Source organism: Lycium ferocissimum, chromosome 9, assembly GCF_029784015.1.
Source record: "Lycium ferocissimum isolate CSIRO_LF1 chromosome 9, AGI_CSIRO_Lferr_CH_V1, whole genome shotgun sequence".
NCBI classification, from domain to species: domain Eukaryota; kingdom Viridiplantae; phylum Streptophyta; class Magnoliopsida; order Solanales; family Solanaceae; genus Lycium; species Lycium ferocissimum.
In genome coordinates, this window is record NC_081350.1 from 4,147,623 (window position 1) to 4,171,503 (window position 23,881).

Genomic DNA, 23,881 nt, shown 5'->3' on the forward strand with positions numbered 1-23,881 from the left:
TCAAGACAAATCATCCCGCATATACAGAAGAGACCATTGTTCTAAAGATGTGGTAAAAGCAGATAGACAAATTACCCTAATGCAAAGATACCATGACTTAAAACCGTGACGTATAAGTAACACAAAGACAACTTTACCATTACTCCAAAACCCCCTTCCTTTGGATCAAACAAGTTCTAAGTTGCAACTAATAAAAAATGAACTCTAACTACGATATCCAAATAATTTTCTTCTTGTAAACTCTTCAAACGAGTTGCTACTAGTGCATAATAGTACTAGAAAATTCAGTATAAGAAAAAAAAATCCGACATTGCAAAACTACTTTTTTCTATAGGAATTTTGAAAAGAATCATAAAATAAATTATTCAAAAGATGGTAATTATGAGAGAAAGAAAATTGGTCAAATTTTAATTATTTTAGCTTAATAATAAATAAGTTAAATTATTATAAGAAATCAAAATAAAGAAATTAAGTATAATATTCAAAAATTACAAAGACGGTTAGTGGTACGAAGCAAATTTAAAAGGAGATCTATGAAATTATCCCTAATTTAAATTATGTTTTTCATGTAGTCTATGAATTGTTGAATTATTATTTTTAGAGTATACTAAAGTTTAATTTCATTAATCAAAAGTTAAAGTAACAAATACTCATAAATGAACAAAGCTTAAATTGGAAGCTAGTTATTGATGATTTCTTATCGAAATCTCCCACATACTATGGAATATTCATTCTGACTTAAATTTTCACTAACCACGATAAGTTTTGAAAAGTTGCTTAAAACAAAAGAAAAGGTAAACAGGAGTTTTAAGTGTTTATGAAGAAAAGGAAATAATAGAGAAACATATTATTGTAATTTTAAAGAAAAATTCACAACTATAAATATTCTTTTTATGATTCCCTTTTACCAAACTTTTTCTATTGCTCTTCTGTAAATTCTTTTTATAAATTTTATTTCTATTGAATTTCTTCACAAAAGATGAATTCACATAGATATATCCGCAATATTAGTGAATTTGCGTATATAAAAATCTTGATATTATGTGGACACACAAACACACAATACCTTTGAATAAATAGAATTATTTATGTTATAATATATGAAGAAAATAATTAATTTCCGCACACTTTTTCCCAATTTTTTTTATATTTTATTTGAAAATTAGCGTTTGATCATGAAAATTTCAAATTTGAAAAATATCTAAAACTCTATTTTCACTTCTTTTTTCCCCACATTTTTCACAACATTCAACCAACAAAATATCTTCACACAAAACTATAATCAAACACAACTCGACTGAACTCCAACTTCAAAAATTTCAAATAAAGAGAAAAATATACAATTTCTACGGCCAAACGCCTACCATATATTTTACAAGTAGTAGAGGTCTATAGGTATAAAAACCCTAAACATAAAAGAGGGGTTATGTTATATATATATAAGATTAATTTCTACAAATCTTTTCCTCCTTTCGTTTTCTGGGGTTGGAAGGGAGAAGGAGAGAGTCACATTTTTCATCTTAACAACAAAACCCCTCCTTGCATATATCGCCTCCCTTCAACCCAAGATTCCCCAAAGATATTGTCAAAATCTCTTCTTCTCCAAAGCATTTAATATTTATTCCTTTCTTGTTCTATTCTATTCCCTTAATCTCACCAACCCCACTTGTCAAGAATGGGTTTGGTAAAAATCCATTCTTTCCCTTCTTTCACTCTTCCAAATTCATAAAATCTCAAGTTCTACATTTAAAAGGATAAAAAGGGGTTTCTTGTTTTTCTTTTTGCTTTTTTTTTTTTTTTTTTTGTGTGTGTGTGGGGTTGGAGTTTAGATTGATGGGTAGGAGGGAAAAAATGCAAGTGTTGGAATGTAAAAAAGATGGGAATTTGTCTATTTCTCTGTTGGGGCATCAATGGGGTGTCCAAGACTCAAACTTTTGTCCTGGTGGATTATTTGCATCAGTTGGTCAAATGGGAAGTACGGGTTTTGGTGTTTCTTCACCTAATCCATCTGATTCCCGAGACGAAAATGGAGGATTTAAGTTACCATATTCGGATTTGTATATGAAATATTTGTCATTCCAAGAGGGGTTTAAGATTGTAGGCAATGGGGAGGAGGAACAAGAAGGGGTTGTGAAGAAGAATAAGAAGAAAGGTGGGTTAAAGATTAAGCTGAAGGTTTCAAATCCTTCATTAAGGAGGTTAATAAGTGGTGCTATCGCCGGAGCGATATCTAGAACTACTGTAGCTCCATTGGAGACAATAAGGACACATTTGATGGTTGGAAGTAGTGGACATTCTAGTACTGAGGTTTTTAATAATATCATGAATACTGAAGGATGGACTGGATTGTTTAGGGGTAACTTTGTTAATGTCATTCGTGTTGCGCCTAGCAAAGCTGTTGAGGTAAAATTTAACTCTTAATCTCTTGTATTTTTTTATTTTGTGAACTTGGGTTTAGGCCCTTTTTATGCTACTAATGTTTGCCATTGATTAAAATGATCTGATTAGGAGTTGTTCCTTTTTAGTTTATGGATTATTTGCTTAGCTGATGGTTTGTTAAAGTCTCATAAAGTTTGAGAGTTTGTTTTGACTTCAACTAAATGCTGCTGTGACATAAGTTGTCATCATTCTGACAATGACTGCTCTCTTTAATTGAAATAAATTGAAGTAGATATATGTTCCTTGTTTCTCTAGTAATGTTAGGTTGATGGAGAGAAGTTCCCCTTTTACAGCTCACCAATATTTCTTGATGTTAATAATGTCTTTGCTGTTGCTCTTATTTTTGGCTGTGGCAGCATTTACCTATTAGATGACTTATTCTAGGTTATTGGGGATTATAGGATTAAACATCTGGAGTGCCTACTTTCCTTTTGCATTTTTTAATCTATTGATCAGGAATGTAAGGAACAAGATAGGATCTATTGACACTTTTCTTTGGTACTGAACTTTCTGGAAGTTAAGCAAGTGTTTTGTGTCCCATTGTTTTGCCGCCCTGATTGATTGATTAGTTTTGCATGTATGTAATAACTTATTGTAAGAAACCATTAGGAATGCTTTTTTCGGAGAATTATATACATTATGACTTCAGGAATCCTCAATCAGTGCCTTTGACATTACTTTTTTAGCCTCATTTTTTCTTTTTGTATATTGGAGTTAACCTGCTATTATTGGGATTGCTGGGTCTAAATTGAGCGGCATGGTTAATGAGGATTTCATATAGCCGACACCAACTAGCTTGGGATTGAGGCGTAGTAATAGTAGTAGTTTTCTTGTTGTTGGAGTAAAACTGCTTGTTAATGAAGGCCTTCTTAGTTTTGAGGGGTTGGTGGTTTAGGATAAAATGGCATGGGTGGTCCAATTTTTTCTTATATTTTGGTGCTACTGGTCCTTTGGGTAGTGGATCATGAATCTAGTGAACACAACAGGATTAGTTGACACTTTTCTTTTGTAATGAATTGCTGAAAGTTAAAGCAAGTGTTATGTGTTCCATTGTTCTTCCATTCTGATTGATTTACCTTTTCCAGGAATATCTAGGTGCAAAGCCATAAATCTTTTTAATCCTCTTATTGTTCCTCTGATGTAGTGTTCTACTTTTCTAGCTGGTGAAATTTTCACAGTTCTTATTGGTGCATGATATGTATGCATCAGAAAAGTTGATTTTACTTCATATTAACTATTTTTGATATCCTTGAGAGGAAATGGAAATGAGAAAGATGAGAATTATTTTTGTTCAACTTGTCCTTCAACACTTCCCTGTTACCTTCCAATTTTTGCATGAAGGTATCACAGCCTCTCAACTCTTTACCCACCTTAGAAGTTTAGATCAGTTTGTAAGTGAGTCAGTGATGGTTGAATAGTTTTGTAGGGGTAAAACCTGCTAATATGCACTCTGCTCCTTTCTTGTCTAACTGGTTTGACGTACCCCTAGATTTGTTTTACTTCGCTTACGCCCTCTCACCCCAGTCAAATGATATAGTTTTATAGAATGAAATGTCTTCATAAATATCAATGTGTCGCTGGATTCCAGGAGAAATATAGTGCTGCTTAATTACTGAAGTAGATAAGTAATGTGGTGCAATTGCGTTGGTTGATTTGGAGTGATGAAAGATCAGCTCCTGTAAGCTGAATGGTTTCTAGCAGGCTTCTGTTTATCGGAGATAAAACTTGAACAATATGGTAATTCAACATTGCGTTAACATTTGCTACTTGTCAATTGCTGAGTTAACCTCTGAGTCATACCTTTCAGCATTAAAATTGGCCTGTATCCAGTGTTGCTTGTCATGGCTGATATCTTCTCGTATTTTTCTTCTTAATGCAGCTTTTTGCGTATGATACTGTTAATAAGAACTTGTCATCTAAACCCGGTGAGCAACCCAAAATTCCAATTCCTGCCTCATTAGTTGCAGGAGCCTGTGCTGGAGTCAGCTCTACCTTACTGACATATCCACTTGAGCTAGTCAAGACTCGACTGACGATTCAGGTAAAAATGAAGTTGTTGTTGACAGCTTGAAGGTTTTCCACTAGAACTTTTTATGAAAATTGTCCCCTTTATCTGCAGAAAGGAGTTTATGATGGTTTACTTGATGCATTTGTAAAGATACTGAAAGAGGGTGGGCCTGGTGAGCTCTATAGAGGTCTCACTCCTAGTCTTATAGGAGTCATTCCTTATGCTGCCACAAACTACTTTGCTTATGATACATTGCGGAAAGCCTACAGAAAGATTTTCAAAGAAGAGAAGATCGGAAACATAGAGACTCTTCTGATTGGATCAGCAGCCGGTGCTATATCTAGTACTGCAACCTTTCCTCTAGAGGTGGCTCGTAAGCACATGCAGGTGGGCGCTGTTAGTGGAAGAGTAGTTTACAAGAATGTAATGCATGCTCTTGCCACTATACTCGAACAGGAGGGAATTCAGGGGTTGTATAAAGGGCTTGGTCCCAGCTGTATGAAGTTGGTTCCTGCAGCAGGAATATCTTTCATGTGTTATGAAGCATGCAAGAGGATATTGATAGAGGCCGAAAATGAAGAATAAAAGAGCTCCTTCGGAAATATGCTGCGCGGTAGGGTCATAGAGCAATTCAAGAATAGGCAAAGGATAGGGAACATCTCTTTATACAATTGAGTTTATTTATCTTGCTCCTTTTTCCAGACGCTGGGAATTTTGTTTTGGATTGGGCCTGGTTTGTCAGGTGAGAATTGATAAAATCTCAAGAACAATGATACTAGTTTTGACCTCTCTTTTTTCAGTACTAAATCAAGGTAATGAAATGCAGTTTGATGATAAGACATTGCCATTACCATTTGACAGATAACCTTTGGCTTTATGATTGTCAAAGCTGTTTCGGCCATGAGTATATTATAGGTGAGAGTGTTTGAGGATGCTACTTTCCAGTTATTAGATGTATTACTATGCTAGTTGCATGCTTGCTATTCACTTCATAAAGATCGCGGTTTTATCAATTACATTGCCTTAGTCCAATTTTTGCTGGAAATCTTTTGGTCATGTCAGACTTATATGCCACTAGGAAATACGAGAACTTCTGATTGACTAACGTAGATAATGATGACTCAAATGGTGGATCCCAACTAGTTTGAGACAAGTAACGTAGTTGTTGTATAGTGTTTATCTGTAGCATGGGGAGGGAGGGAAGTGTTAAAAGAAAAAGGGGACTCCAAACAATTTCATGTTCCGGGCAAGTGAAATCGACAACTATTGTATCAAACGTCTTCTCAAATTTAAGGTAAACGAGGGCCCAGGTGGAAAAGTTGAGTCAAAAGATTCTCAGTAGCTTAAGGCTTGTCAGCCGCTGGAACAGGGAATGAATCCTCCAAAAGTGGAATGAGTTCGCAATTAATACCTCAAGAAAGCCTATTAATTTTTGTGTAAAGATTCCATGAGGCGAAAGAGACTAGATTGGGATGGCAAAACAGCAAACACAGCGATAAGTATGAACTATCGCAATACTTATACAGTAAAAGATGCGATAATTGTAAAGTGAAAAATAAAAGTGATACTGACAAATGATGTATAAAAATAGGATCAGAGTAGAAACCCAGAAATATCCGTACAGGCGAAATGTTCCTATCCAAATCAATCACAAGTAAACAATCTTACACTATCCCCCAAATAAACCCAGAAATCTGCATTCTCTTTTCTGCATTATTCAATAAAGAACTCTCTTAGGCAATGCCCAGTAGAGTAAAATTTATTTATTTAAAAAAAAAAAAATGCCAGCAGAGGACCCTGCTCGAAATTAATGAATTTTCAATAAACTGAGTTTTCTTGTTTTACAAATTCGGACGCAGTAGAATATCCTGTTCAAGATCCAACACTTACAATAGGTGACAACTACCATTTCTACTCAAAAACGCTGTAAATGCAGTTGTGTGAGCTACTATTTCTGTTCAGCGTTCCTCTCATCCACCGCTTGCTCTGCTTCTGCAGCCATCAATTCGTCAAACTTCTCGGTCTTTCCCAGCTCTACTTCATTCTATGACTGGTGAGGTAGTTGATTTCTTTTAAAAAGCATAAATATTACTACTACCTTATATTGACTGAAAAAGCAAGAGATAGGGATGAAAAGAGAGTAGAAATAACAGAAATTAGGATGGTATTAAGAAAATTGAATACATTGTAGCTAGCTAGATCTCCAGTATACAACTTGTGACTTGCACGAATTCAGTCCATAGGAGAAAATGAATTAGAAGAACATGAACCAACACCGGAAAGAAAGCACTAATGTAGCTAACAGATACGAGCTCGGAGACGAGTCATAAAAGTCAATAAGAGATATCTAGCTGAATTGGTTTTTTCCAAAATTCTCCAGAACGAGCTAGATCATCTCAGACAATTTTTTAATAAGATCTACACTTCACAACCACCAAATCAAGTAGAGAGACATAATGCATTTCAAATAACCGTTGCTTTTGGTTTTGGTTGTGCTTCTGGTTCATCCCTCAGGTCCACAGTAATCTTTGCAGAAAGCGATTATCAAAGTTCAGATCAAGATACCAAACAAAAGGAGAGGAAAACTCACTCTTCTCCTGAGCAAATTCACTGTTCTTTAGAATTCCAGCAATGCTAACCTCTGTTGAAATAGTAGTATGTCTATATTACAAATACTGTCAATTAATTTTTGTTGAAGTGGTCTACAAGAAATGCAATTTTCAAGCATGCTTTGTTTCTAAGCGAGAGTATCCCCGACTAGCTTGAAAATTGACTAATTCTGTTTTAAGCATAGACATCTTACAAAGTTTATTCCGGTCTACAATGAAATTGACCATCAAGATACATATCACATTGCTCTGAATCCCATGTTTCCACAATGACAAATCCTCCATAAAACCTAAGTCCTAAGATGTATTAAACTCAGCATCCATACAACCTAGGTTAAATCCAGAGTCTAGAAAATTACCCATCCAAATGCAGAGATTTGTACTTCATTGTCATAATCCACAATATGTCATGTCAGAGAGGTAGGCAAATATATATACATATAGCACCAACAAGAAGCAGATAAAAGGGTTGGGAGAAGAAGCAGACCAGGAAACTCAAAACTATTAAGTTGATGTGAAATGTCAACAAAACTCCCTCTAAAACAAGATCCAATTGATTGCTTTAAGTGAAAAACTACCACTGCACGCACTCTTCATTTTCCAAAGTTATTAGACAGCTACGGCAAGCAACTGAAACTGGCATGCATCCTTTTCTGACTTAAGTTGCTCTAAATAACGTACGAGTATACGACTAGCATTCTTTGTTCCTGCAATCACCCAAATAATCAAAGCACATTTTTTTCTTTTTCCTTTTTTAAAAACTGAAGCTGGAGAAATAGCCCCGCTTTAGTTTTCTCAAATCATTAAAACAATCAGTCCTATATATCTTAATCTCTTAAGCCATGAAAATAGTGTTCACCCAACGAGCATCAAATTAAATACATTGTTATTTTTATAGGTAATGTAAGTATTTTAATAGTATGTAACATCGAATGCTTAGAATTAAAACAGATAAACCTTTGGGGTCGTCCTACTTTGAGTTTTGTAAGTTAGCGTGCTCTATTGACAAATAATAATTCATCCTCAAATCATTTACCCATTTTTTTAGTCTTCAATATTTCATTCACGGGCAATCCTACTTCTTTTTCTTAGATAAAACACATAAAAACATTTACGTATGATTAACATAGAGATACGAACTCATAGCGCCTCTTCTTCTAATTTTGGCTTGATATTTACATGCGTGACCACTTCATTTAAAATTAAAACTGTTAAGAGAAAATATTGTATTTTCTTTCTATCGTTTTAACTAAAGCAAATATAAATACATTCTCCCAATTGCAACATTTTTCAACTACTTCAAGTGTTTCCCCTATTTTTTTTCTTGAACCTAGAGCTGAGGCTTTTCTTTTAAGTACTTCGAAAATGCTTGAAATTCGGGCATAGTTGTTATTTGCCTTGACAGCAATTTGAACGAATACATTTGCCATGAGAAGGTTTGTCCATTCAATAGCATCACAACAGATTTAACGGCTCCAAAGTCAATTCAGAAACAGAAAGATAAATTTAGACTATGATATCATCTCTTTGAGAAAGTTGGTCTACAATGTAGAACGATACTGCACAAAGACAGGAAAATCAAATTTAAAATTCTTCACATCTTAAGTTATACAGGGCTTACATGAACATCTGAGATACAACAAGGGTATACAAATAAAACATAGGCAAAAATCCAACAGAGTTCGATGTCTTTCATGCATCACTCCTGATGACTAACAACAGCGGCACAACATGACTATAGGCCTTGAGCGTGTTTCAGCGTCATAGTTTTCTTATATACAACAAGGGAAAGCATTGGCAAATTATCATCTTACCTTAAACAAAATGACCAGGAAAAAGTTCACTAGCAGTTGACGCCACATTGACCCATTGTTGCACTCTTTGTAGCATCTGATGTGAAGGGATCAATGCGCACCCAAAGCAATGAGAATATGGATGCGAGGAGAACGGCCCAGACAATGACAATGGTAGGAGTACGATTCTGACGTCCCAACAAACCTTTGAGGAAAGGGTACAAGTGGACAATGACCCAAATGGCAAAGAACAACTTCCCAAATAGAGGACCCCAAGATTGGTATCCACTGTTTATGGCATATGAAACACCAGCCACAATTCCTACCAGATTCACGATAAGGACTGTTGTGGGAGGAACGAGCAGAGACGTCCATTTGAACACATAAAGCTCCGCAAAATCTCCTTCCTCGTCGTTTGCCTTTGACGTGACTGTAAAGTTGGTATCAATCCCAGCAAGCACTTTGAGGAGACCTTGGAAGACAGCAAACAAGTGAGCCGATGTACCACCAATGACCCAGAACTGTTCGTTTCTCCACCAGTCTTCAATACTCACACCACTCCACCTAAGCTCCAATATACCAGTTGCAAAAATGGAAAGGAAGAGAAGAATGAACCATATGCCAGCATAGTTGCTTATCTGCAGGTAATTCAGAATCATTTTATTGGTATTCAATCAACTATTTATGATAAAAGTTAAACTTAACGGCATAAAGGAATCTGAATGGAACTTTTAACTTACCTCAGGAATGATAAATTTGCCCGTGAGAAGACAGATGGCAGGAAGCACACAGTAAGCAATCAAAGGTAAAGATGTGATAGGATAGACAATGGTGTTAATATATGCTAGTCTCTCCAGAAGATTCAATCTGCCACCGTAGCCGTACCATATTGGGCAATGCCTACTCAACAGGATTTCAACAGAACCCAAGGCCCACCGGAGCACCTGGTTTAAACGATCAGAAAGATTGATAGGAGCAGACCCTTTGAATGCTGGCCGAGGAGGCATGCAATATATGGAAAACCATCCTCGAGCATGCATCTTAAACCCAGTCAAAATATCTTCAGTCACAGATCCATAGATCCACCCAATCTGATAGGAAACAACAAAGCTTAATAAGGGCTTTTGTGCCGCAATAAAATCAATACAGACAAGAAAAATGCACATCTAAGTCATAACAGTATATTACCTCTTTGCCCCATTCAGTCTTGTCCTCGTAGCCACAGCTAATAACATGGATTGCTTCTTTCAAGAGAGTTGCAGGATTAGTGGATGGAGGAATGCCTCCTTGTTCCAATAAGGTGGCAGCAATAAACACTGGTGATTGACCAAACCGCTTCTCCAAGCTCTTCTGTGACATAAGCAGTGACTTCTCCTCATCATATCCTGTAAATCCAAAGAAACAGTCAACAAACAACATTGTGATGATGGTATCCATACATTTAGCAGCCTCAGCTATGAGACAGGTAACACAGGTTGGAAAGCTGGGATGATTGAAAAAAATTGTCTGTCAAATAAATCCAGGACAGTATAGGAGTAGAGAGTTAAAATAATTGCATTCAGCTAAACCGACTTTTCAAGTCATACTGCTGAATGAAGGATCAATGGAGAAAAATATCATAAAAAGGTTAGCTCAGTTTGCTTTCAATCCCGTCATATATCTGATAGAAAAGAACCTTAAGAGTATGTCAAAAGAGGCCAAAAGTATAATATTTCCCAAGTATATCTTAGTTGTATCCCTCAGAAGTTAGATGCTTTAAGACGATATTGACTTATCAAAGTAGAATAATTAATTTACCCCATCGCATGGACCAAGATTTTCGAAGAATATCGATTATAAGGACATACCTTCAACGCCTTCTTCAATGTCTTCCATATTGAAAATTGGGATGGTGGACTCAGTTCTTTTTGCAGCCCTCTTCTTATCAATGTATTTCTTGTTTCCACTCCTTCCCTTCTTCCTTGACCCACCACAACAGCTCTTTACAATGATGTTTGGCTCCAAATCAGCCTCAGTTAAGACAGGATCATACCCATATAGGGCCTGCCTGTTAAAACAACACCCAGTTCCCACATACATAGGACCCTGAAGACCATCCAACCCTTTCAAATTGATCTGTCAAAACACAAACATAATGAAATCAGCACTCATTGCAACCAACTTAAACATGACTCTGGGGAATGTGTATGTAACACTTACATCGAAGAACACAATGTTGCGGTTAGCATATCGATCGTGCAAATCAATGCCATCAAATCGTTGAGGGAACTGAACATAGCATGTCTTCTTTCCAAGAACAGGATCCATCATGAAACACATAGCTTCTTTAAGTGCTTTGCTGTTGTTGAAGTAGTGATCACAATCGACATTCAAAAGATATGCTCCATTCGTAAGAACTGCAGAAACACGAATCAAAGCATTCATAGCTCCAGCTTTCTTGTGGTGTTGAAAACCTGGTCGCTTCTCACGAGAAACATAAACCAGACGAGGAAGTTCATTTCCATCAGTATCAAGGCCCCCGCTGTGCCCCAAAAAGACCTGTCATCCAATCCAAAGTAAATTATTAAAAACAGCAGAAGGTGCACATTGCATGAACTTTCACATAATTAGAGACGTAAAGAATTACCTGGATCATTCCTGGATGATCCCTAGGGTTATTTCCAGGCCAAGGTGTTCCATCTTGCATTGTCCAACCTTCTTCGGGCATTTTTTGCGCTTTTGCAACAAGAGCATTGATTCGTATTTTAAATTCTTCATATTCCCTCTGCAGAGTCAAAATTGTCAGATTATTATAATTATTTATTTTAATTGGTAAAACGTTTCAAAATTATTACAGAGAAAAAAGAAATTTGGCAGTGTTATCGACATAAATCCTAACAATGGAGAGGCCTGAGCTTTCCCAACTCGCAGAACTCTGCAAATGATTTATGGAAATCACTATGCAGTTAACCAACAAACGTTCAGGTTAAAGTGATCTCCACAACTACTTATCCTGTATACATTAATTTGTTAAGGGATCTAAGCTTTTAAGCCTTTCACAATCCTATCAAAAATAGTGGAGTCTAATTAATGAATACACATTGGCTGCATAAAACTCAACTACCATCAAAAGTGTTATTTCTAAGACGTGATGCCTACATAGCAATACCATCAGCAAATGAGATGCACAAAGTCCCCATTGCTAAATTCAACACATTTAAGTTTCATTTGTACCTTCATTGCCCTGCGCTCTTTGACAAAAGAAGGCTGAACCTTGTCCTTCAAATAATCGATCTTTTGAGCAAAATAAAACTCAGGGGCCCGAGGCTCAATGTTGAACTTCTTGCAGAAGGGAACCCATTTCCTTGCAAACTCTGCCGTCTCAGAAAGGGCTTCAAATGTTAGCATTGCTGAACCATCATCAGAGACATAGCATGAGACCTTGTCCACAGGATAATCCACAGCAAGGATGGATAACACTGTGTTTGCAGTAATGAGAGGAGGTTCTTTCAAAGGATCCACTGTACTGACAAAAATATCAACAGGTGCGAGCTGCGACGGCTCCCCTTCTCTATCATGCCTGAGAAAGTGAGGAAAAGACTTTCAAGACCATGAAATTTGAGACCTAGTATTTATCCTAAAAGGAAGTGAAGAAAAATTTCTGCCTAAGAGTATGTTAGCAACTAACCTCATCGCCAGCCTGTCAAGGAATGTCTCACGATTGATTGGTGCCCATTTTGGAAACTGATCGAGAAGCCAGGACAAGGCAAACCAGACCTCACAAATAACTGATACTAGCCACAGAGGATACGCATCATTCACTGGATGAGTTAGCCGGTATTGCAAGAAAAAGCCCAAGATGATCAACCGCAAAATGATTACAATCCGGTATGGGGTAAGGTGGGATGAAGGGATAGGCACCACGCGGCTCATAGGCTGGCGAATATCATCAGGCCTGTCAAAAAGAAAACCAGTAAGTATCATAGATTGAAATTATATTTTCTTGCAGCATTCTGAACAAAGATGAAACAGCAGGAAAACAGTATTACATTACCAAGAAAGATGGACTAATAAACAGAAAACAGTTCCAGGACAATACAAAGGAAATTTGTAAACTTTTCATTTCCCAAACTAAGAACTACAAAATTTTAGCAGTGATGGTGAGATGGAAATCATAATAGTTCCAAGGACAATAAAAGGGAAAAATTTTAACTTTTCACTTCCCAAACTAAGTAGGCGATTGGCCATAGATTCCAAATATTTTTCACTTTATTTGGAATTTGTGGAGTTGGAGTTGACGATGGAGTTGTCTTTGGGCATATTTGGAATAACATTCATGCTTGAATGTACTTTTCAAATTTGAAATACAACTTCAAAAGTGAAGTGAGATGGATATCAGTGCTGGAGTTCTTAGAGAAAGGAGCGAAAGTTTGATCCAGTCATCTATAATATATTGTATTGTTCCTTAAATATTTTTCACTTATTCAATAAGATGCTCACATTTGCAGCTCTTCTCCATTTGATCCTGTCCCTTCAATGTCTCCGCCTTTCCCTTCTGCATATCTGTTTGTCGAATGCACCATATTTTTCTCCTGTTTTAGCTTCCAGCCCTCTACCCTCTCCTTCCAGTCAACACTTCCAAGCCCGTAAGAATTCAAGTCCTTTGAGGGGTCCACAATTCGTACAGGAACTGCAAAGAATATGAAATTATCATAAGTTTAGATGAGGAACGAAGTATTTTAATACACTGTTGCAGTTATCTCAAGAATATATTCAAATAGGACTGTACCGGGCTGTCTTGGATCAACGTAAGATAGGGAAGCATGCTTGTCTCCAGGGCCTAAGGGTCCTGACATACTTCTTACAGATTGTGTATCTGTTGTGGCACTAGGAAAATCACCAGAAACCTAGGAAAAGCAGAAAGAAAAATGTGCCGGGGACTATGTTTAGAAGAGTTCAATACACCTGCCAGAAAAATACAAAAAACAGTATCTTGCCAATAGATAAGGACTTCACCACAGATCCACCATTTTTGGTGAATAAATTATTAAATAAAAAACATATTAGGTCTGTTCATTCACTATAACACCATTTGCTTCAAATCAGTTTCTCAAGGTCACGGCATAAAACCAGTAAAATCACCCAGTGTACAAATTTCGTATACAGGACGCAGCAAATCTAATTGAAACGGGATAACTGCCATCCTTTTCAATTTTCGTTCATCGTAAACCCAACAGTCCGAGATGCTCAGAAGTTTTGATTTTTGAAAGAATCAGAAAGACAAATAATGCTTAGTTTTTGCTTCATGGGACACTCAATAATTAAGGACCAAAGAGTTGGTGTCCCAAACAATGTACAAGTATGGCATACTACTGCGAATCAACAAGATAGTAAATAGGCAAAGTTACCACATCAGAATCTAATCTAAAACAATTACAAAACCATGTCTGATTGGCTAAATAAGTGACTATTTTAATAATACATAAAAAAGCAATTCATTTTAAGCAACAATTTGTCATCAGCGTTCAAAACCGCGTTTCCCGCAGAAAAATCCAGTCAACTACACTTCACTCCCAAATAAGGGATGCAAAACGAGGACCTCCTAGAAGGTTCTTGTACACAAGATTAATAAAACAAAAGTACAGCAAAAGCAACAAGAATGACAACATAAGCACATTATCACTCACTGGCTGGCCATTTGTAAGACGAGGGATCGGTAGCTGAGATTCGTGTCTAGAGGATGAAGAGAGACCAGCATCTTCACCCTGCCATTGCTGTCTGGCCTTGCTGTTTCCTTGGGCATAATTGAACTCATTGTCGATATCATCAATATCTTCCTCGTCATCATCTCCATCTACTCGTGGACTCCCTAATACGTAGACCAAGCAATGATTTAGTTTCAAAAGTTCAGTTTAGAAACAAAAATGAAACTGCAAGGAACTTAAAAAAAGAAAGATATAGAACTCACCCTTGTACCGCTTGTATCTGGTCTTGCATTGAGGACATGATTGATTTCCATCTTTGCGCTCATACTCATAACAAGCCCGGCAAACAGGAAAGGCACACTCATTACAAGCTATGAATACATCACCACTTGCAGTCAACCCAACAGTATCACCACAAATTTGGCATATTTGACTATTCAGAGGCTTCAAGGGTTTTGGCTGCACCAAGATATCCACTTTAGTTAACAGGAATTTAGATTAACCAATACATACGCACAAACCTACTCAAGCTTCAACCTAATCAAATGCATGATAGTGAGAAGCAGAACGAGTCATTTACTCATTGGAATGGAGGTTACAGGTTACTGGATGCTACTAATAATTAGTAGATATAGGTCTATATATTTGGTTTAAGGCACCACATTTCACATCTCGAGCATTCACTTCCTTCTTGGATGAACAGAGAACGGAAAAAATCAAAGCAATATTCATAATCCATACTCTTGAATTGAATATGCAGATAAAAGAAGTACGAACTTGAACATGCCTATCTTTCTCCTAAAGCAGCTATCAAATTACCACATTGGGACAACACAAGCATTGACAGCAAGAGGCAAGACCGCTGAAAGATTTGATGCACCAAAAAAGTACAGTTTCGAAGAACTTCCCCAACAAAATAAACATCAAGTTTATATGTAAAAGGGGAAAACAACTTGTAAACATATAAAGAGAGCTCAAATCTTAATACCTCCATTTCAAAAAGAAGTCAAATCTAGGTGCCGCAACATAAAAATATCATCCCAAATGAAAGCAATACATAGAAACACATTAAGGAATCAAATCAGCAACAAGATTAACATCAACATCATTCCAAATTCCATGGGAAAAAATCAGTCTTGGACTAAGAACTCACTCTACTTCAACCGAAGACCAAATGCAAAATACAAACTTCCACCAAATTAAAAGTCCTAATGCTTAAAGAACTAATCAAACACTTTGAAGTCCAAATTGATGAAAAGATCAAAACTTTATCAGAAATCTCAACAGCACACTATCATCAGGTCAGATCTAAAACCCAACATTGAATTAATAACTGAAACACTTCAATCAAGACCTGATGCAAAGCATTAACTTCAAGCAACTTCACAATGCCCCCAAAAGAAAAGAAACTAAATTGAGCACTTTGAAGTCCAGATTGATGAAAAGATTCAAACTTTATTAGAAATCTCACTTAAGTCCAGATTGATGAAAAGATCAAAGCTTTATCAAAATCTCAATAACACACTATTACCAAGTCAGATCTAAAAACCCAACATTGAATTAAGAACTGAAACACAAGGCCCTGGAACTCACCCCACCTCAATCAAAGACCTGATGCAAACATTAAACTTCAAGCAAATCTACAAACCCAAATGCCCCCAAAAGAAAAAAGAAAACTAAATTGAGCACTTTGAAGTCCAGATTAATGAAAAGATTCAATCTTTATAAGCAATCTCACTAAATTGACCCTTTAAGTCCAGATTGATGAAAAGATTCAAACATTATCACAAGTCTCACTTAAGTCAAGATTGATGAAATGATCTACACTTCAATCACATTATCACCAATCAGATCTAAACACCTCCATTGAATTAAAAACAGAAAAATAAATTTAAACAGCAAGAAACATACCCCACTATCAGAATCATGGGGAATTCTGACCAACTCATTTCGATTGTGAGATCCAGCTACCATTCCAACACCTGCCTCCATTTCTCTCTTTCAAGAAACAGAGGACACACTAAATCTATATGTTACACAGTTTGATGAATCTTGAAAATCAGCACAAAAAAAAAAATGAAAAAAAAGGGTTATGCCAATGTGAAGTAACACTACACTTTCTCAACTGATCATCACTATACCTGCACACCCTTTACTTTTTCTTTCGTATGTGGTATGCTTCTGTCTTTTTATCATTTCCTTGTGAGATTTAGTTTTATTTAATTAAATATTTTTTGATACATTATTAGGAATTTTAACTGGCTTGGCCGGTTACCAATAAGTTGCAAGGGTAGTTGGCTGATCCAAACTCAAGAAAAGAAAAGCTACAGGTATTAGTTTTGTTTTCCCATTTTCACTTTTTGTCTTTACTTAATTGTATACATAATTCAGAAAATTAATAAACTTTAAAACTTAAATTTTAAATATATAAGGAGTATAATAATTGTGTGATTATAAAAAATTTAGTACTATTATTTTAGATGTGTCAAAAATTTTGTATCACCGTAAAAACTTGTCATCAAAAATTTGAATTAAATTACTTTTAAATTTTAAAAGCTAGTATCATTTTCAAAACAAACTAAAAAGAAATGATATAACGTAAACTAAAAAAAAGGGGAGTATTAGTTTCGAATTTAGAATGATATATAAGGTGAACTAGTTCGTTAACAAAAATTTTAATGTAATCAATTTAAAAACATACTCATCCAATCTCAAAAAAAAAAAAAAGTCTTCTTTCTCTATTTTCTTATGGTTTTCCAACCATTTCATCAAGAGACATGGTTGCTATTTCTTTAGCCACCCTAATGGCAATGACCTTCACATTCCAAGAGTTTGGTAGGGTTAAAAGAATTATTTTTTTTTGGTTTTTCACCAGTTGTTGATATCAGTTTTGGGACTCGACTAATTTAAACTCGCGTTGAAAAAGCCCTACTTTGAGGAATAAAGATGTGACGATCCGTTTGGTCGTTATAGCCACTTTATCCTTTTCTCCGAAAAATACCCTTCTTGAAATTTATTTTTTTGTATTAATTGGTTTACGGGGATGGGTGGCGTGGTCCTCGAGAATTTTAGGGTCTTTTAAGTTGTTTATGCGGGTAAGGTTTGATCATTAGGCAACTTTTGAGAGTTGGTGAGAATTTTTACCTTCTGCTACAGATGTGCCACATCTGTGATTATTGGGCAGCATCCGCGGCTTTTCTTACGCCTCTGCGGAATTCTGATTGGTTAAGTGAGCTTGCATCTGCAGAATATTTTTTGCAGGTGCGGCATCGCGTCTGCGAGCAAAATCTCGCGTCTATGCAAAGACCTAGTATTAAACTCCTCATTTCGGCATTTGCCACCATTTACACCCACCAAGTTCTAGAGCTATTGTTGGAGAAAATTTCAGAGAAACCATTTATGTCCTTGGGAGGAGGTAAATCCTAACCCTCATTTCATTATCTCCCGTTAAATCTTTCCACTAGATTGGTAGTACTTCATGCTTGGATTTTGGAATTTGGGGAGACTTTTATGATTTGTAAAACCCTAGGTAAACAAATGATTTTTCTCAACTAAATCTTGGGTGGTTTTGAAGAATTTCCATAGTTATTAGTTTGGGTAAACCATTTCCAACTAAAGTTTCAACTTCCAAACCTGATGTCTAAATGAGTTGATTTGGGTTTTAGCCATTTTTTGGATGTGGGGGGAAATAATGATTTCTAAGACACATCTATGATTAAAAGGTGTGAACAACTAAGATTACAACCTCGTAGGATATGGGTAGGATGTATTTAACTTAAAGTTTCAATTTTATCCTTGAGGGCCCAGTGTCACTTTTGGGGTACTCTTTCGAGTTCTACTTAGAAGTGTGGTTCTTTGGGTATTCATGGACTCGTTGTTAACATAGTGTCATATTTCATAGACCTTCATCTTTGTATTTGGAAGCTCTGGAAGAAAAAGGCTCGGATTTGTTGTTCGTGGCTCCTGTTCGGCTTCGAGGTAGGTTACGGTTTACTAATGTTAAACTCCAATTAGGTCACGTATGTAGATGTAGTTATTGACGAGGAAAGCATGATAGGCCTTCGGGCATGGTGTGGAGGAGAATTCCATTTAGGTTGGTTCCTTCAACTGTTATGTGGGTTTGCCGCCATGTGTGTTATTACTTTATGACTAGTTGCCTAGATAACTGAACCCCCCCCCCACACACACACACACATAGTTCGTAAGAGAAATGAACGGTGTAGTGATGACCTGAGTTGTTGCTGGTTTTCATGTCTTGACTTGTTGATTCCCTGATTTGTGATATGTGCATTATTGAGCTCATCTCTGTCTCTTGATATCTTACTTATCATCTAAAAAGGAAGACTATTGTAATGAAGTAAGTTGTGACGTGCAAGTTTATGGCAAGTAACTGTTGAGATTTCGATATGTTTGGTTGTTGATGTTGATCTCATGTATGGCACGCATTTATTAAATTGTTGATTGATATGGACTGTGTCTGGAAATAATGTTAAGTGAGAGAGTGTAGCCTCCGAAGTTTTTGTCGGAGAGCGTAAAAGAGAGATGAGAGTCCGTGATCGGAGGTGTTTACTGGAGCAGAATGTGTGCTCGTGATCCGTGTCATTTACCGAAGCGAGAGAGTGCTTGTGCCCGAGGTCATTTACATGGATTTCTTGGGTCCCGCATGGGTCATGACTATGAGGCATTGCCCTTAGCATGTGTGTACGATACGGAGATGAGGCTTGGGGGGCATTGCATAGCATTTGCATTTCATTTCACATCATGGCATTGCATACTTCCTCACGGACTTCTTGGTTGATTATTTGACTGCGTTGTTGTTGTTACATGTAAAAACCCTTGTTTAGTAAATTGATGGATTGAGGATTAGAAACCTTCACTCCGGCCTATGATTTGAGAAAATAAGAAATACTGTGTTTCATTGATGTGGACTACTATCCGAGCATGCTTATTGGTCGTACTTGATTGCTTATATGCTCGATCTGTTTATTCCTGCTCATTTATATGCATTAGCTAATCGTGTCGGCCTATGATACCTACGAGCCCAGTGTTGTGCTCATACTGCTCTTGCTACCTCCTTGTGGAATGTAGAGTTGTTTCCAGATTGTGTTCGGAGTCTCGCGACTGTTTCGAGTCATTCATCAGAGGCGTTGGGGTGAGCTATTAGAGGATCTTGCAGCCTGGAGTCTCTCTTTAGACTTCTGTTTACTCTTTATCTTTAGACAGAAGTTGTATCTAGTTTTGAGTCTGTAATTTTACTCCAAATTGTATATCTCTTAAAAGCTTTTGTACGAGTCTAGACCAGGTTTTGGGAATTTTAATAATAAAAGTGTTTCTTCCGCATTGGTTTGATTACTTATACTGTTGGTTTGTGTTTACCTATTTCTTTCAGCATCCTATATCTTGAAAAAAGTAATTGAATTTGGGAATGGTTCGCCTACCAGGGGATAGCGTAGGTGCCATCATGACCCGTTATTTGGGTCGTGACAAAAGCGCTCCCTATCAAAGACGATTTTATACTCAGAGCTCGAACTCGAGACCTATGATTAAGGATGAAAAAATACTTACCACTCCATCGCAATCTTTGATAGTATCTTCTTTCGCTATTTATAATAACAAAAGGCAAAGTGTTGTCATGTTGTTTTGTTCCGGAATTAATAATTTTAAGGTTGTAATCTTGTATAGAATACGGTATAAAAACAATAGTATCACAACCATAATGTAGATAACTTTGAAATTGCTATTTTAAAAAAATTAATGCCAACGTCGAATAAAATAATCTCAAAATTTATCCCGAGATTATAATTTCTTATTCCGCCAACCAAACAATTCCTTAAAATTTAATTTTTTTTAATAATGGCTAAATTAATTTCTTATATTGTCGTATTATCTAGAACACAATTATGGATAATTGTTCATAACAAGTATAAATATTGATAACTTAGTAAAGAAATGAATAATTTGTTAAAATCACTTAAGCTAATCTGGTCAAATTGTGTATTTTCACTATCTCAATTTATGTGTTATACTTTTTTTATTTGTCTAAGCGAATGTTATATTTCTTATATTTGGTGAGAAAATATTTTTTCTAAGAAAACCAGCTCTTAAAAAAATGACTTTTTTGATGGGTGTAGGGAAACAAGTTTCATAAGTGGCAACTGACCTCCATATTGATTGTCTCCTTCCATCCCCGACACTCCAACACCGCGATCCACCCTAGCCATTGCCTTCGCCCCTCACCCCCAATTCCAATGTCAGTCAAACTTTCATAATGTTTGCCCAAATTATATAATGCTCATAGGACAAAATATTCTGCTTAAAAAATCAATTTATTTTTTGAAAAATGTTTTTTTTTTTTGAAAAAGATTTACTTCCCCTTATAGCCACTTATTCTAGATCGCAATATTTTTTTTTAAAATTATTTCATTTAATTTGCATCCAATCAAATATTGTTGCATAAATTAGGATATGAGTGAGTAATACGGAGTTATCTCTAGTAAATACTAATCCCTATGTTTTAATTTATTTACTTTAATTTGACTTGACACAAAGTTTAAAAAAGTAAAGAATTTTTTAAATCTTGCGATTTTAAACTAAAAATATGTATGATGTATCAAAATTCAAAATACCCTTTAATCTTATACTTTTATATATGTCATGTGAGATATTGAAATTAAAAAATTGTCTTAAAAAAATACTTTAAAAATAAATTAAAAAGAAAAATAAGATAAATAAATTGAAATAGAGGAAATATTATAATATATCTTGAATCATTTCATCTTATGATTAAATTAAAAGTAGGATTGCTCCTACCCCCTCTGTCTCAATTTATGTGACATCATTTCTTTTATGATTTATCTCAAAAAATGTTACTTTTCTATATTTATAAATAATTTAACTTTATGAGATGATTTACAGCCATATATTTATATAAGGCTTGTTTTAGATCATATATTTTAAAAATCTTTCTTTCTTTCTTAAATTTTGTGTCAAATTAAATGATATCATTGGGATGAAGGGAGTAATTTACTGACGTGGCATAAGACCAAGTTCTTTGAGTCAAAAGTGGTATTGAAGAAACGTTTCCGACATTTTTCACCATGTCCAATCAATGACAACTTGTGAACCTATACGAGCAAGAAATACCAACAGTGTATGATTCTTAAGTCAAAATAGAAAGATTGTGGAAGTGAGGCAACTCCCTTGGCTGTGAACAGGCTGTACTTTGCTGTTATTACCGGCTACTCCCAGTTTCTCTCTTCCGACAACTCTAGTATCTGTCGGTGGACAATATTTTTTCTTTTTCTTTTCCTTTCATATTTTGTCATTTTGTACTCTCTTTCAGTATTTGCTGGTTTCACCAAAAACATAAAATATAAAGAAATTCACGTCATGTTTGCGTTTAATTACATATGCACCCTTGCTCCTCACCGACGCCCCCTAATGAAATTTTTGTGTGGCAAATTCTGTTTATTTATATACGAAAATTAGATATTCGTTCAAATAAAATAAGACTTTATCAAGTGAGAAAATTGGCAAAATTCATTTCAAACTAGTTACTCAATTTGTTTCGTAATCTGAGCTTGTCTTTCTTCTATTCATTTCAGGGTAATAAAACTTATTTTTGTTCAGCTATCAATTTCTCATCTTTTTTTTTAAATTAAATTTCGTATTTTGTAACTACAAACTTGTTTGATTATACTGGGTATGTTGTTGTTATTTCCTAAATACAAAAAGATGTACCGTAAATCATAATTACTTTCCTAATTAAACACATTTAAATTATTGTTTTTAAAAAAAGCATAGTAAAAAAAAAAAAACCTACATTTTGAATCCATATGCATGGACCTACTTTTATGCTTTTTCATTCAACATTTTTCCTTGAAAAAGAGGCCAAAACTCAAATCGGAATTTCAATGCACATAGGAGTATTAAACATATTCAATTTGAATATGAATAAGTATTTGATGTATTTTCCTAATTTAGGCTGTCTTCTCTCTGTTGGGGTAAAAAAGAAAAGTTCATGTTGCCGATAAGCTTTAGAAATTATATAAGAATATTATGTGCTTAAATGCCATTATTTGAACATAGATATCCATGACTTGGATAATACCTAAAATTATTTTCAGAAAGAGTAAATAAGAGGGACAAATCCGTCCCAAGGGTAAAAGTTCTATTTAGATTGTCATATAACAGAAAAGTTTTCTTGCTTTTTTGACAAAAACAAATCTGATATATATGTCTTAAGTGATGTAAAGCATTTATCACACATTTATTGTCACGTACAGTTTCTAGTTTTCAGTTTTTCACTCGTTCATTTGTTCTTATTTTTCGTAATAACAATATTGAATTCTGCATGACAAGCAAGAGTAGTTAAATAAAAATTAAAAAGGTAGATCTAAAGATTGACTAGAAAAGATGTTAGGTCCTTTGTCAAATCTTTGGCCCTTGAGATATTTCTAACTTCCCTCGTGAGATTAACTAAATTAGAAATCAGTAGATACGGCATCACCATCACATTTATAAGAAAAGATTTTATCTTAGACTTGCTCACAAGCAAATAATGTATGATAATACCATTTATTTCTGAGTCGCAATTAGTTGGAATTTTGAATGGAGTGGTTATTGTAGTGGTTCGTTACTTTCTTAGAAAACGTAAAGAATATAATAAATAAATGTTTAATTTTTAATAGGATCAAGCAATGTCAAAGTATAAAATTATGATTGATTTCTCATATGGTCATTCAGCTAGCAGTTATTATCTCAAAAAGTTACATTTTTAGTCGATCCAAATTTTTTTAATAGAGAAAGTAACTTTCTGAGATAATAACCATTAGTTGAGTGATCATATGAGAAATCAACTCTATAAAATATATTATACCCAAAAGAACAATGAAGAGAGAGATGAAAACAATATTGGTCGAATGAAATTTTTAATTTGCCTTGTTAAGTGAAACTGCAAAAGTAGTTAATGTATCTTCATTACATCTGTAATGTTCTTTAATCATTAATCACCAAATCCCAACATCCTCCTCATTATGCAATGACAATGAGTACTCAACTGAAAGAACCATTTTAGAAAAAACTTTTTCATTGAGGCCATCAATGAACACTACATGACTAATATGCTTTAATTGTTACTGAAGGAACATTATATTGAGCCTCCAGTTCTGGCTTATAGTTTAAGAACAGGGAATGTTCCTTCAATTGAAAGAAAGGAAATGTCATTTTGTTCTCTTCTTTTTTCTTTTTGTTTTGTGTCGGCATAGTGGAAAGACTCAATTAAACAATATAATACGATTCAAGTTCATTCACTATAGTTCAACTTGGGTGGATAAAGAGATTATAATT

General features: G+C 35.3%; 2 protein-coding genes across 2 annotated transcripts; one reads left to right on the forward strand and one right to left on the reverse strand.

Moving 5' to 3' along the window:
• Window positions 1-1,431: 1,431 nt before the first annotated feature.
• LOC132029530 (adenine nucleotide transporter BT1, chloroplastic/mitochondrial) lies at window positions 1,432-5,284 on the forward strand. The gene is made up of 3 exons (XM_059418781.1): window positions 1,432-2,403; window positions 4,319-4,480; window positions 4,559-5,284. Exons 1-3 carry the CDS (start codon window positions 1,834-1,836, stop codon window positions 5,030-5,032), a joined length of 1,206 nt encoding a protein of 401 aa, XP_059274764.1. The 5' UTR covers window positions 1,432-1,833; the 3' UTR covers window positions 5,033-5,284.
• A 3,267-nt stretch (window positions 5,285-8,551) lies between these two features.
• LOC132029529 (cellulose synthase A catalytic subunit 1 [UDP-forming]) lies at window positions 8,552-16,719 on the reverse strand. The gene is made up of 13 exons (XM_059418780.1): window positions 16,445-16,719; window positions 14,797-14,992; window positions 14,516-14,697; window positions 13,618-13,735; window positions 13,329-13,518; window positions 12,517-12,783; window positions 12,063-12,408; window positions 11,476-11,613; window positions 11,049-11,387; window positions 10,697-10,964; window positions 10,038-10,234; window positions 9,590-9,940; window positions 8,552-9,487 (listed from the first exon to the last, which is right to left on the reverse strand). The coding sequence occupies exons 1-13, from the start codon at window positions 16,523-16,525 to the stop codon at window positions 8,900-8,902; spliced, it is 3,261 nt and encodes a 1,086-aa protein (XP_059274763.1). The 5' UTR covers window positions 16,526-16,719; the 3' UTR covers window positions 8,552-8,899.
• Between the last annotated feature and the right edge of the window lie 7,162 nt (window positions 16,720-23,881).

Coding starts and splice junctions, on each gene's coding strand:
- LOC132029529 (XM_059418780.1), bottom strand. CDS start 16,525: ATGGAGGCAGGTGTTGGAATGGTAGCTGGATCTCACAATCGAAATGAG. Junction 14,993..16,444: donor CCCATGATTCTGATAGTGGG/GTATGTTTCTTG, acceptor ATCTTGGTGCAG/CCAAAACCCTTGAAGCCTCT. Junction 10,235..10,696: donor CATTGAAGAAGGCGTTGAAG/GTATGTCCTTAT, acceptor TTGGATTTACAG/GATATGATGAGGAGAAGTCA.
- LOC132029530 (XM_059418781.1), top strand. CDS start 1,834: ATGGGTAGGAGGGAAAAAATGCAAGTGTTGGAATGTAAAAAAGATGGG. Junction 2,404..4,318: donor CGCCTAGCAAAGCTGTTGAG/GTAAAATTTAAC, acceptor TTCTTAATGCAG/CTTTTTGCGTATGATACTGT. Junction 4,481..4,558: donor AGACTCGACTGACGATTCAG/GTAAAAATGAAG, acceptor CTTTATCTGCAG/AAAGGAGTTTATGATGGTTT.